Below are 13571 nucleotides of genomic sequence, written 5' to 3'. Positions count from 1 at the left end.
ACGTTCCGCAAGGAAGCTTGGGCTAAAATATTGCCACAGTTGGTGCCTTGTGAAAGTATTCGACCCCCTTGAATTTTTCAACCTTTGGCCACATTTCAGTCTTCAAACATAAAGACTTCTTCTTCTTCTTTTGGCTTGTCTCAGATGAACACATATATTTGTTTGGCACAGTTTTTACGCCGGATGCCCTTCCCGACGCAACCCCTCTTGCATTTTAGCCGGGGGGGAGAAGCTTAGAACACCTGGTATTCCCAGGCGGTCTCCCATCTAAGTACTAACCAGATCCAAACCTCGCTTTTAGCTTCCGAGATCTGACGAGATCGGACGTTCTCGGGGTAGCGTGGAAGCCGTAAGCCTTCAAACGTAAAGACATAAAATTTCATTTTTTTGTCAAGGATCAACATCAAGTGGAACACAATCGTGAAGTGGAACGAAATGGATCGGGTATTTCGGACTTTTTGAAACGTGGGATGTGCAATATTATTCGGCCCCTTTACTGAATGATCCGATGTTGAGTGATGATGATAAATGCAACACACCTGTGTGCAATCAAGTCTCCGTACAAATGCACCTGTTCTGTGACAGTCTCAGGATTCTGTTTAAAGTCCAGAGAGCATCATGAAGACCAAGGAACACACCGAGCAGGTCTGAGATACTGTTCTGGAGAGGTTTAAAGCCAGATTTGCTTTAAGCATCTCAAGGAGCACAGTGCAAGAAATCATATTGAAACGGAACGAGTATCAGACCACTGGAAATCTACCGAGACCCGGCCGTCCCTGTAAACTTTCACCTCGAACAAGGAGAAGAGTGATCAGAGATGCAACCGAGAGGGCCGTGATCACTCTGGATGAACTGCGGAGATCTACAGCTGAGGTGGGAAAGTCTGTCCGTAGGACAACAATCGGTCGTACACTGCGCAAATGACACTTATTGTGAGTTACAGAAAATGCTTGCTTTCCATACAGGGGCCAGGTGTAGCTTTGCAATATTTTTGTCTTTTCCTTCATCAATAAGATAATTTAAAATTGATATTTTATGTATAGCTGGGTTATTGTGGTCTGGTAGTGAAATTTGTTTCATCATCTTAAGCATTAAAGTGAAGGAAGGGCCCCAATATTATTTCACAGCAATGTGTCTTCAACACCAGGTTCAGTTTGATAGAAAACGGGCAAAATCTTTCAGAGTTGGTCTTCGAAGGACCGCTAAAAATGGCCTATCAGGTCTAAAACTGCGTTTTTGTGAATTGCTTCATGAAAGACATTCCCTCATTGTTGCCGGTGTACCTAATGTTCTGACTGATGAATTCCTAGGCATGCACTTTTGATTAATAATCAATTTGCAACTTTTGTTACTCAATGCCTGTTTTGACTTATTGTATTATTTTTACCAGTGGTCATGATAGACAGAAAGGTGTGTGTGTGTGTTATTTGTGGTGATTTATTTTTTTCCCCCAGCATGCGTGCCATCATTAGCCTGAGTATGCATCTTCCTGCATGCATTATGGATGCTCCTCATGCTCATTCTACCCCGAGCCCCCCTCAGCTTCTTACGACAATTGTGCCATTGTGCCCACTTTTCCTCAGCATGAGCTCCCTTCCTCGGCTCAAAATGTGATACTTTGCTACCATCAAGTGGCTGGTCCATATCTGCGCGTTATTATTAAAAGGAACGAGGTCGTAAGTGAAGTAGGAGAGGATGGAAGGTAGGAAGGGGAGAGAAGGATGGAAGGGAGGATGTATGGATGACAGGATGGGAGAAGGGAAGGATGGAAAGAAGTGAGTGCTGAATCAAGTGGGATTTGGGGGGGGGACAATGCAGGGAAGGAAGGAAGGAAGGGTGTTGTGATAGAAAAGTAAAAAAGTAGGCAAGAATGGTATGAAAAGAAGGAAGGAAGTCTGCAAGGGAAAAATGGATGAAGCGAGGATTTAAAAAGAGTGAGGCTGGAAGGAAAGCAGGGTGTGAGAAAAGTAAAAAAGCAGGCAAGAATGGTATGTAAAGAAAGATGGGTGGAAGGAAGTCAGCCAGGAAAAATGGAGGAAAGAAGGGATGAAGCAAGGATTCAAGGACGGAAGGAAGGGTGGTATGATAGAAAAGTAAAAAAAAAAACTAGGCAAGAATGGTATGAAAAGAAAGATGGATGGAAGGAAAGGAAGGAAGTCAGCAAGGGAAAAAATGGATGAAAGAAGGGATGAAGCAAGGATTTAAAAAGAGGCTGGAAGGAAGGAAGGGTGCTATGATAGAAAAGTAAAAAAACAGGCAAGAATGGTATGAAAAGAAGGAAGGAAGGAAAGGAAGTCAGCAAGGGAAAAAATGGATGAAAGAAGGGATGAAGCAAGGATTCAAAGACGGAGAAAGGACGGAAGGAAGGGTGGTATGATGGAAAAGTAAAAAAAAACTAGGCAAGAATGGTATGAAAAGAAAGATGGATGGAAAGGAAGGAAGTCAGCAAGGGAAAGAAGGGATGAGGCAAGGATTTAAAAAGAGGCTGGAAGGAAGGAAGCGTGCTATGATAGAAAATTAAAAAAGCAGGCAAGAATGGTATGAAAGGAAGGAAGGAAAGGAAGTCAGCAAGGGAAAAAATGGATGAAGCAAGGATTTAAAGAGTGAGGCTGGAAGGAAGGAAGGAAGGAAGGAAGGAAGGAAGGATTTAGAGAGTGAGGCTAGAAGTAAGGAAGGAAAGGTGCCTTGATAGAAAAGTAAATAAGCAGGCAAGAATGGTATGAAAAGAAAGATGGAGGGAAGGAAGGAAGTCAGTAAGGAAAAATGGATGAAAGGGATGAAGCAAGGATTTAAAGAGAGTGAGGAAAGAAGGAAGGGTGTTATGATAAAAGTAAAAAAGCAGGCAAGAATGGTATGAAAAAGATGGATGGATGGAAGGACGGGAAGGACGTCAGCAAGGAAGAAATGGATGAAAAAAGGGATGAAGCAAGGATTGAAGGAAGGAAGGATGCTATGATAGAAAAGTGAAAAAGGATGGATGGAAGGAAGGGAAGGACGTCAGCAAGGAAGAGATGGATAAAAGAAGGGATGAAGCAAGGATTTAAAGAGAGGAAGGAAGGGAATGAGAGAATGGATGAATGAAATGATGGAAAGTAGCAAGCGAGCTGGTGAACAAGAACAATGAATGCAGTCAAATAGATAAAAAAAAAAAACAGCGGCACTGTCACTACTCCGACTGCGCGATCAAGAGGGGGGGGGGCGAGCTGACTGACCCCCTCTGACAGCTCGTCAGCGGCACCTACACCCATAGCTACAAAAACAAGGCGAACACAAGACCAGCGCTAGGCTAAGTGACGCTAATAAAGGCTAATTTACGGTAACAAAAACACAGCGCTAACAGGCACTCAAAGAGGTCACTGTTTCTGAAAGAGGTGCCTCGAGTGAAGTAAACCGAGTAGAGGCTAATTTTTACTCAAAGTGCGCACAAAAACGTAAACAAATATGTAAAAATAGCATATTAATATTAAGATGGCTGACACAGGCTAACTGAAGGAGGCTAAGCTAAGGCAAATTTAGCCAAGTGCTAAAGTTATCCACACAATCTCGCAAGCAATTTTAGCTCAAAATAATACCGAAAAAAGTTGTTCATGATGGAAAAACTTTCTACCTGGAGAAACGTCACAACAACATCTTTTTTTTTTTTTTCTGTAAACGACAACAGCTGCAAACAGGAAATGAACAGCTGTCTCCCGCTCGCAAGAATTAATTAATGATTTATTCCTCCATGTATCATTGTTACATGGGCTCGCGTGGCCGGATTTGCTCCAAACGCTTCTCACCTCCGAACCTCGACGGTCGCGGCTCTTCCTTCAAATCGGATTCCGAGGCTACTTTGCTTATTTGTTATGTGTTATTTATTGCGGCGCCGGGGCCGTAAACATAAATCACGGCGTTCATATAAATGTCAGCGCGGACGGGCGAGCTCATAAAGCTCTAATTTGATCCTCGTTCATCTGGGGACGCGGCGTGAATAAACGCGGGGCCTCTTAAATCATCATTTTCTGCATCCTGTCAGAGGACGCCCTCGACAGGCATCCATCAGGGCCCCCGATAGATAAGACCCGCCCTCGCGCCGCTCGCCAAATGCGCCTCAGGCTCCCGATTGGTCGCCTCCTCTGTGCCCCCGCGTTCGATTTGTTTCTCGCAAAAGCAATTTGGATTATGAGTAATTAATGCAAATGTATCGCAGCGCCAAGTGTTTTTCACCTTGAAATTGTGCTAAATTATGTATTTTTTTACTGCTTTTAAAAAGTCATTTTGAAGTCAAAAAGGAGGTTTATGGAGCAAGGGGAAAAAAATGACATTTTATCAGTTGTATTATTTATGATCCCTGTTGGGAAATAATAAAAATATACCATTTAACAGTAATATAGAATAAAAACTTTTGGATGGGTAAAAGATATTCAATGATAAATTTTTAAAAATCATAAATTACAGGAAAAAAAAACTAAATTAAATACGTTAAAGAATACATAATTTTTTTTTTTAATCTGTTTTGGTCTCATTAATCGGACACTCTAAATTGCTCCGAGGTGTGATTGTGAGTGTGACAGTTTGTTTCCATGTGCCCTGCGATTGGGTGGCGACCAGTTCAGGGTGTACCCTGGCTCCTGCCCAGTGACGGCTGGGATAGGCTCCAGCACTCCCCGCGAACCTCGTGAGGATAAGCAGTGAAGAAAATGGATGGATGTTTTGGTCTCATTATTATGACTTTAAAAGTTTGTCATAGATAATCTCAGTTTTTAAATACTGTATTGATTTTGATCCCTCAAGGACATTAAAATTTATCCATCCATCTTCTTAGCTGCTTATCCTCACAAGCGTCACAGGGTAAATTGTTTGATGTGAGAAATAAACACTCTCAGGTTTGACCGAGACTTGAACTTGGGTCACTGGAGTTAAAGTCCAGAGTGCTGACCATTACACCATGGAATCCCCATTATTAAAATTTAAATGATTTATTATTATCATTATGATTATAAATTGATTAAAATTGATATTTATGCTTTGGGAAATTTTTAAATGTTAACTTTGATCCCTTAAAATATTTTTTACCTAAATTCTAAATTTACATTTTTTTATGCAATTTTGAAATCAAAATATCCTACTTTTTTTTAATTATCTATGAAAACATGTTCCATTATTGAGATTTTTGTAAGATTAATTACATTTTTTAAATATCTGTTTTATTACTTTCATCATGAGTGTTTTTCTTGGACAGTGAATTTATTATTATAAATTTTAAAGTATGTTTTTTTTCTTGGCATCGGCACAGTGGACCAACTGCTACAGAGCGTTGGCCTCACAGTTCTGAGGTCCAGGGTTCAAATCCCGACTCCCACCTCTGTGGAGTTTGCGTGTTCTCCTTGTGCCTGCTTGGATTTCCTCCCGCATCCCAAAAACATCCATTTATTTGGACACTCTAAATTGCCCGTAGGTGTGCTTGTGAGTGCGGCTGCTGTCTGTCTCCATGTGCCCTGAGATTATTGGGCTGGCAACCAGTTCGGGGTGGTGGGATAGGCTCAGAAAATAGACAGACGGGTGGATGCATCTTTGACAGAGCTTTGCTGCCATCTGCCGGCACATGAGCGCAACGGCAACTGTAGCCCAAATTCTGCTCATGTAAAATACATAATTCCACTAAAATATTTATTTTGTTATTTCTTACTCAGAGCTTTGCATTGAGGTATTTTAATATTGTGTCCTTGGATTTTTTTGGACTGTTACCGGGCCACACACGAGTCGCATAACATTATTTCAGCCAAATGAATCCTCGAATGATTCTGTATTGAACCTTGAAGGAGACAAAAGTTAGTGCTCGGCTGTTTATTTTCTAGTGGCTGAGAAGTGCCAACGCCACTGCATTATCCAGAACCCGCATAATTTGCATGTCCAATGTGAGGGGAGGTATGGAGTCTTTTGATTGTAGAACATTTTTAGTTATTTAATGGTTTCATTATTATAATTATATGGGTTGTGTAAAGTGCTTTATTACAAAATACAATTCTGTTTACGTTGGAGAGCTAAAATATTTTATTATTTATCAGAGTACTGGTTTAGCGTTGCTTGTCACAATCCTCAATAAACTTGGAATAAATTTAAGTTTCATGTTTTGACAAAACAATTCTTCCCAACTGAAATTATTTTTACATTAGCTGTGAAATATTTTTCATTTCTGTAGAGGTTGATGCAAGTTAATACTGTGAAATAGAATTCCCAATTTCAAAGCTTGTTTGTTTTCAGGGTAAAATTAGTCCTAATTTAAAAAAAAATTAATTAACTTGAAAATAAGATTGACCCAAAATTAATGTAAAATTGTTGTGAAAAAAATACATTTCATTATAATTAAAAAATAAATAAATTACAATTCAAAAATAAAAGTATGCTTCAAATCACAGTGCCAGAAAAAAATGGGGATATTTGATACTTTTTTTTGAGTTCTCACCGATACAATTACTACCTTTGCAAGATAAACTACTGGCGAGGACTGAGTCCATGTCAGATTTTTCTTTTTTACGCCTAGATCAGCCTGTGCTCTCACACCAATTTTCACCGAGACTTTAGAGCATGATTTGACAGAACACCGGCATGTTTACCTACCCCTGTGAGTGCTAGCACTAGCTTGCTAAGATACAGAAAGTGTTGTTGCCTATCGCATTAAAAGTACATGAACATACCTCAAAAGATCTTGAACGAAAATCCTCTCCCGAGCACCGGTTACGACCACCACACGTGACAAGATAAGGTCCGGTGATCATAAAAGACTGAATGCGGTGGTATCGGAATACACGCCGTGTAGAGTTGCCAGTGTCTGACCGAGGTACAGCAACATTTCACGCCATTAGTCTGACATAGTCCAATCGGAAGTGACCAAATTAGTCCGACAGTATCGCCAGCTGGTATCTGCAGCCTTCCCGAGAACCCGATACCATGAAATAACGCAGATATCAGTCTGACACCGATTCCTAGGAATGGTACTTGCCCATCTCTACTTCAACAGAGAGCAGCTAATTTGCGCTACCGCATGCACAAACAGACGCGAGTCACGGCGTTGCCAGCTGAAAGATGCTTAATGGCCGAGAGCCACTCGGAGGGAGGCTGAAAACATGAAAACAGATTTTTAGAACATTATTGCATTGATAGCCTACAAGACACAGAATCCATTTTTTTTCTTGCTACAAAAAAAATGAAGTATTTTATTTTTTTTTAGTGTTACATATTCATATCTCTTCATTTGACAGCTTAAGCGCGGAATGCATGAAGGTCTGCAGAAAGTAATGACTGTAAGTGATCATCAGATTAAAGAATGTCATCAAATAAACGTCAGAGTCATTCCAGTGGCGTCCACGACTGAAGCTCATGACTTCATTTGGCGCCACAAAAAGTCCTCGTCCTTGAGAAAGAAATGGCACACGAAAGAAAGAGCAAGCAGTTAGGTGACATGCCTGTCACTGTACTCGTCGTTTACGCCCAAGTTGATGTGAGGATTTTTGGGAGCTTGCCCAGAGGTAAAAATGAATTGGTTATGTACATTTTTTAATTTAGGTGGTGTGAAATTTTCTTAACAGTAGTTTGTGTTGTGTAACATCAATACTGATTTGTATTAGCACTTCAATGGCGTCTCGTAGCCTGTTAGCATCAAGCTATAATACTTTTACTAAACAAAATTATATGGTTTAGATGAATATATGGATGTTTAATTCAAATGCATACAAAACAGATACATTTTGTTGTATCCGCTGCTGCTCCATGTTATAATAGCAGTTGTTGAAAGGTTTATAAATACTGTAACATCGATGCTAATTTGTATTAGCACTTCAATGGCGTCTCGTAGCCTGTTAGCATTATGCTATGATACTTTTATTAGCAAAGCAAATTTATTTGTATAGCGCATTTCATACACGAGGTAACTCAATGTGCTTTGAATGATTAAAGGCATTTGAAAACAAAGAGATAAAACATGTCAAATGTGATCAAAACAATGAAAATGACAAACATTAAAAAAAAAAAAAATCACATACAATGCAATATGATCAAAAAGCTGATATATTCTAAAGAGCATGTTTTCAACCTGGATTTAATTAATTACTAAACAAAATTATATAGTTTGGATGAATATTTGGGTGTTTAATTTAAATATATACAAAACAGATATTTTGTTGTATCCATTGCTCCTCCATGTGTTACAGTAGCAGTTGTTGAAAGGTTTATAATTACTGTAACATCGATGCTAATTTGTCATAGCACTTCAATGGCGTCTTGTAGCCTGTTAGCATTGTGCTATGATACTTTTATGAAACAAAATTGTAAGGTTTGGATGAATATTTGGGTGTCTAATTTAAAGCTATACAAAAAGATACATTTTGTTGTATCTGTTGTGGTTGAAAGGTTTATAATTCCCATCCACGCATATTTCCATTGGCAATTCTATTGTGTGTGAGCATGAAATTAGTGTCGTCAAGTCAAAAAAAATAATAATTTGATTTGATTTTTGTAGTATGTCAGCTTTAAACTGAACCTCAACTGGTAGTAAACAAACAGCTTGAAGCTAGCACCCTTCCCCAATATTTGTGATCCAGTCACCCCACCCCAAGCCCCCACCCTTTCTTCCTAGTAATGTAATCCATGACTTGACAATGACAAGGTGTGAACAGGCATTAAGGTATACTTTAAAAGTGTGTTTTAATAAATTAATTTCGTTTCAATCTCTGTTTACACTTTGTGGGAGTGGCAATCCTTTTTTTTTCTTCAATCCAATTTTAGTCTTATCATATCACATACTAGGAATGAGTATGCAATGTAATAACTGCGGGTTCACGCTTCAGTCTTGAGATGGAAAGAGTACTTTGAGAAGTGAATGAATGAAGAAAATGGGAGAGAAGGTAGAGTAGAAGAGGCGAGCGTGAATGACCAGGAAGTGGCATTGATCAGTCAGGGGGAAGTTAGAAAGGCACTGAACAGGATGAAAAATGGAAAGACAGTTGGTCCCGATGACATACCGGTGAAGGTATGGAAGCAATTTGGAGAGGTGGCTGTGGAGTTTTTGACCAACTTATTCAATAGAATACTAGCAGGAGAGAAGATGCCAGAAGAATGGAGGAAAAGTGCTAGTCCCCATTTTTAAGAACAAAGGCGATGTACAGAACTGTAGAAACTACATAGGAATAAAGATGATGAGCCAAACAATGAAGTTATGGGATAGATTAGTGGAGGCTAGACTCAGGACAGAAGTACGTATCTGTGAGCAACAGCATTGTTTCATGCCTAGAAAGAGTACCACAGACGCATTATTTGCCTTGAGGATGCTGGTGGAAAAGTACAGAGAAGGTCAAAAGGAGCTACGTTGTGTCTTTGTAGACCGAGAGAAAGCCCATGACAGAGTACCAAGAGAGGAACTGTGGTACTGCATGCGCAAGTCCAGTTTGGGGGAGAAATATGTTAGAATAGGACAGGACATGATGTATGAGGTTGGCAGAACAGCGGTGAGATGTGCCGTAGTTGTGTCAGAAGAATTTAAGGTGGAGGTGGGCCTGCATCAGTGATCCGCGCTGAGCCCCTTTCTGTTTGCTGTAGTAATGGATAGGCTGACTGATGAGGTTGGACTGGATTCCCCTTGGACCATGATGTTCGCGGATTACATTGTGATCTGCAGTGAAAGCAGGTAGCAGGCGGAGGAACAATTAGAAAGATGGAGGTACGCACTGGAAAGGAGAGGAATGAAGATTAGCCGAAGTAAAAACAGAATATATGTGCGTGAATGAGAGGGGAGGAGGAGGAAGAGTGAAGCTCCAGGGATAAGAGATACCGAGGGTGGACGACTTCAAATACTTGGGGTCAACAATACAGAGCAATGGTGACTGCGCTAAGGAAGTGAAGAAACGGGTCAAAACGGGGTGGAACAGCTGGCGAAAGGTGTCTGGTGTTCTATGTGACAGAAGAGTCTCCGCTAGGATGAAGGGCAAAGTCTGTAAAACAGTGGTGAGGCCGGCCATTATGTACGGATTAGAGACGGTGGCAGTGAAGAATCAACAGGAAGCAGAACTGAAGATGTTGAGGTTCTCGCTTGGTGTGAACAGGTTGGATAGGATGAGAAATGAGCTTGTGAGAGGGACAGCCAAAGTTGGATGTTTTGGAGACAAGGTTCGAGAGAGCAGACTTCGATGGTTTGGACATGTCCAGAGGCGAGATTGTGAGTATGTTGGTAGAAGGGTGTTGAGTATGGAGCTGCCAGGCAAAAGAGCGAGAGGAAGACCAAAGAAAAGGTCAATGGATGTAGTGAGGGAGGACATGAGGACAGTCCGTGTTAGAGAGGAAGATGCACGAGATAGGCTTAGATGGAAAAAGATGACACGCTGTGGCGACCCCAAACGGGATAAGCCAAAAGAAGAAGAATCAAATGATAGCCACGTTACCTGTGTTTATTTGATGCCCTTGTACGTGACCTGTTTGCCGCACTTCTTTAGCGTCTCCAGCAGAACGTCCGCGTCCTTGTCTGACTCGATCCAGACAAGTTGATTCGGGAGGTCAATTTCAAATTTGACGTCTTTAAACGAACAAACAAAAAAAAAAAAAAAAACTCAGTTTGTGAAGCGTAAACGACACTGGAGCTAATTCTTCACTCTGACAACTCTCGACTGTGTGCGTGCACCGTGAATAAATATATTAGGAGCAGTGAAGTAAGTAAGTGAGTACACACATACTGGCAATCGGGCTGTATTTCATTATTTTTTTCAGATTTTCTGATTAATGTCGGCAAACTGCTAATTCTTGGATGTTTCTAAAACATCTTATTTTTATACCAAGTAGCACTTAAAAAAGTACTTGTCTCTCTATGTAATACCACAATAACGTGAAAAAGGAGTGCAAGTAGTAATCTTAAAATAGGACTATTTTTCCTAAAAATATACTTAATTATTCTAACCCACTGTAATATAATGAACAGTTGGAACATTATTGCATTTAAAAATAATTATTTAATAATTGAATTACTGTTAAAATAAAAAAATCTTTCACTTAAACAGTTCTTGAAGATTAAATGCAAATTTACTTAATGGTAAAATAAAACAAATTGGTACAGTACTTTTGGAATCGTTCCTCAAAAAGAAGAAGAGTGATTGTGAAGTTAAGAAGGATTTTTCATCAGCAATCTGATCGTAAAATGGTCATAAATCATAATCACAGAGTAAGTGCCTCAACCATACACACAAGAGTTGATCAAATATTACAATTGAATTTTTTTGGGGTCAATCAGAGGTATTTAAAATGGAGACAGGTGTGTGTGTGCACTTTTGCAACTACAGTATTTCAGTTTTGTTTTTTTACTTCCCTTGTCGATTTATTTTTTTCTCAATTAGGTTGTAGGACACATTAAAGACATTAATGGTGTGAGAGGTTTTGAAACGATTTACTTAATTTTTAAGTCACAAAAACCTTGCATTTGAACTGGGATATGTAGACTTTGTGTCGTCAATGTAATTTTAATGTAATTATTGAATAGATTTAACCTTCCTGAATATAAGGCCTAATATTTTCCCAAGCAGCTCAGAGAGGATCCCTTAATATCTTTTCCTAACTATTTTTTCATGCGTGTGGGGTCCCTCACGTTAAGATAAAAATTTACTTTGAAACTCAGTCAAAGTTAAATATCGCCGTGTTTAGTCTCACCTTCCAACTTGCTGAGGATCCGGCTAACAGCGCCTGAACATCCTTCACACGTCATGGCCACCGCAAACTCGTGTTTCTGTCAAGTTATACAAGGACGCTTGTTCATTAAATAACATAACAGACCGTTTATTTAATTGCATGTTTGTTTTGCTCCGAAAGGTGACAATCAGGCGGGTACAGTGGGGCAACTGGTTAGACACAATTTACATACACTTCTGTATTAGGTAAAACGTTTTCTTAATATTTCCCCGGCTGCACGGTGGAGCAACTGGTTAGAGAATATGCCTCACAGTTCCGAGAGCCTGTGTGGAGTTTGCAAGTTCTCCCCGTGCCTGCGTGGGTTTTCTCCGGGCACTCCAGTTTCCTCTCACATCCCAAAAACATGCATCAATTGGAGAAAGTGAACTGGCCTCAGAACTGTGAGGTCAACACAGCTGCGCACAAAAAAACACGAATTCGCAAATATGGCAAACGATAAGATATGAGAATAGTTCAAAAGTGCAGTGGAGTCCAGATGCTTGACCCGGACACGTTACAAATAAAAAAATTTCCAGACAGAAAAATCTGATACTTTCAGATAACGATACTCTGGAATTAAAATTTTCGATGATATGAATAAACCTGTTGCAAATTTGCGACCCCTGCACGGAAAGGGTTAAAATTATATAATGTCTTGTTACCTGTTTTATTGAAAACTCATCAAAAAGATAAATAGTTATTATTTAAATGTTGGTGCCCAAATCAAATGTTTCTTCAATTTTGGAAGGACTCAAACACAATCCATCTGATTTGCGACGACTTGGCTATTTTGCGTGTCGAAAACTAACAACTTTAATGGCACAAAATACGCTTTTTTTTAATCGAAGGCACCGCACTTTTAGCTAACCTTGTGCGTATTACCAATACGGGACATTCCCCTTCTCGTTGGGAACATTTATCAAGTGTTACTCGTGGGGGGGAAAATAATAATAATGCGCTGGTTCGACAGCTAGCTTAACACCGACGCCACGGAAGCACTAAACCCAGTTACGGGGCTAATGGGAGGGGGTGTTAGTACGGTTTAAACATCATGACAACTCACGGGCATATTTATGATGATGTCGCGTCCCACCGAAGATGAACCTTTACCACGTAATTACGAAAGAAGCAGGAAAAACAAGACTGAATCCGCCACCTAACTCGGGTTGTACAGTCAAGCTAAAATTCGACTGGAATGGGAATAGGAGTTCCGGTTTTTAAATGTTGCGGATTTGAATATCTGATACAATTAAATACAAAATATGAAATGAGACAGGTCAACGTGCGCATTTTTTAATGTAAAAAACGTATATTTACTGTTAAAAAGAAGTCATACTGTATAGCAATCAAACATTTTCTTGTGTTGGCTTTACCACTTTTTGTTGTTACACGACAGTATTGAAGCTAACTTGACGTTATCGATCGCCAGACAACACCGCACAGCAGCGACACACATTGAAATGAAAACTAGTAAGTAAATACAACACGCGAAACTAATGGGGGCAAAGTGTCAGCCTACTTTGTTTGTAGACTGCAGCAAAAAACAAAATAGCAAGAATATTTGCACATAATACCATCACAAGCCATGAATAGATTTTCATTTTTTTAATAGATTTTTTTTTGTAATGTTGCCCCTACCAACTCGGTCACTACGGTTTGTGTCGTATTTCGTGTTATATATATATATATATATAATATATATATATATATATATATATATATATATATATATATACACAAACTGTAGTTTTTTATGTAATTCTCATACGAACCGCTAGAGAGAGCCCGCGTAGCACAGTTTGGGCTGCTCCGTAATATACAGCTCTTTTTTTTTTTCAATAGAATATATAAAAGATATTTGTCTTTACTGGATGTGGCGCGAATGTTAC

General features: G+C 39.6%; 2 protein-coding genes across 9 annotated transcripts in view; one reads left to right on the top strand and one right to left on the bottom strand.

The window, feature by feature from the left end:
- The first annotated feature begins 473 nt into the window (after positions 1-473).
- Positions 474-13571, top strand: part of mbnl3 (muscleblind-like splicing regulator 3) — a 44933-nt gene continuing 31835 nt past the window's right edge. For 3 of the 7 annotated variants that reach the window (XM_061834732.1, XM_061834730.1, XM_061834731.1), the window contains exon 1: positions 474-873. The gene's annotated coding sequence lies outside the window, so the exon portion shown is untranslated. The remainder of the gene's footprint in view (positions 874-13571) is intronic. The other 4 variants (XM_061834737.1, XM_061834735.1, XM_061834736.1 and 1 more) reach the window with 2 other exon arrangements.
- Positions 7154-12904, bottom strand: atox1 (antioxidant 1 copper chaperone). 2 transcript variants are annotated; one of them, XM_061834741.1, is made up of 4 exons: positions 12746-12904; positions 11665-11740; positions 10413-10543; positions 7154-7393 (listed from the first exon to the last, which is right to left on the bottom strand). In XM_061834741.1, exons 1-3 carry the CDS (start codon positions 12749-12751, stop codon positions 10419-10421), a joined length of 207 nt encoding a protein of 68 aa, XP_061690725.1. In that variant the 5' UTR covers positions 12752-12904; the 3' UTR covers positions 7154-7393; positions 10413-10418. The 2 variants fall into 2 exon arrangements, with proteins under 2 accessions (XP_061690725.1, XP_061690727.1); XM_061834743.1 differs by lacking the exon at positions 7154-7393 and adding an exon at positions 7401-9646.

Source organism: Syngnathoides biaculeatus, chromosome 11 (assembly GCF_019802595.1).
Source record: "Syngnathoides biaculeatus isolate LvHL_M chromosome 11, ASM1980259v1, whole genome shotgun sequence".
NCBI classification, from domain to species: domain Eukaryota; kingdom Metazoa; phylum Chordata; class Actinopteri; order Syngnathiformes; family Syngnathidae; genus Syngnathoides; species Syngnathoides biaculeatus.
Note: the sequence above shows the minus strand (reverse complement) of the source record. Positions and strands in the feature narration are given on the sequence as shown.

What these genes read in the sequence shown, in the direction of transcription:
- atox1 (XM_061834741.1), bottom strand. An exon ending in GATCCTCAGCAAGTTGGAAG is followed by an intron (nt 10,544 to 11,664) that starts GTGAGACTAAAC and finishes GTTCGTTTAAAG; the next exon opens with ACGTCAAATTTGAAATTGAC.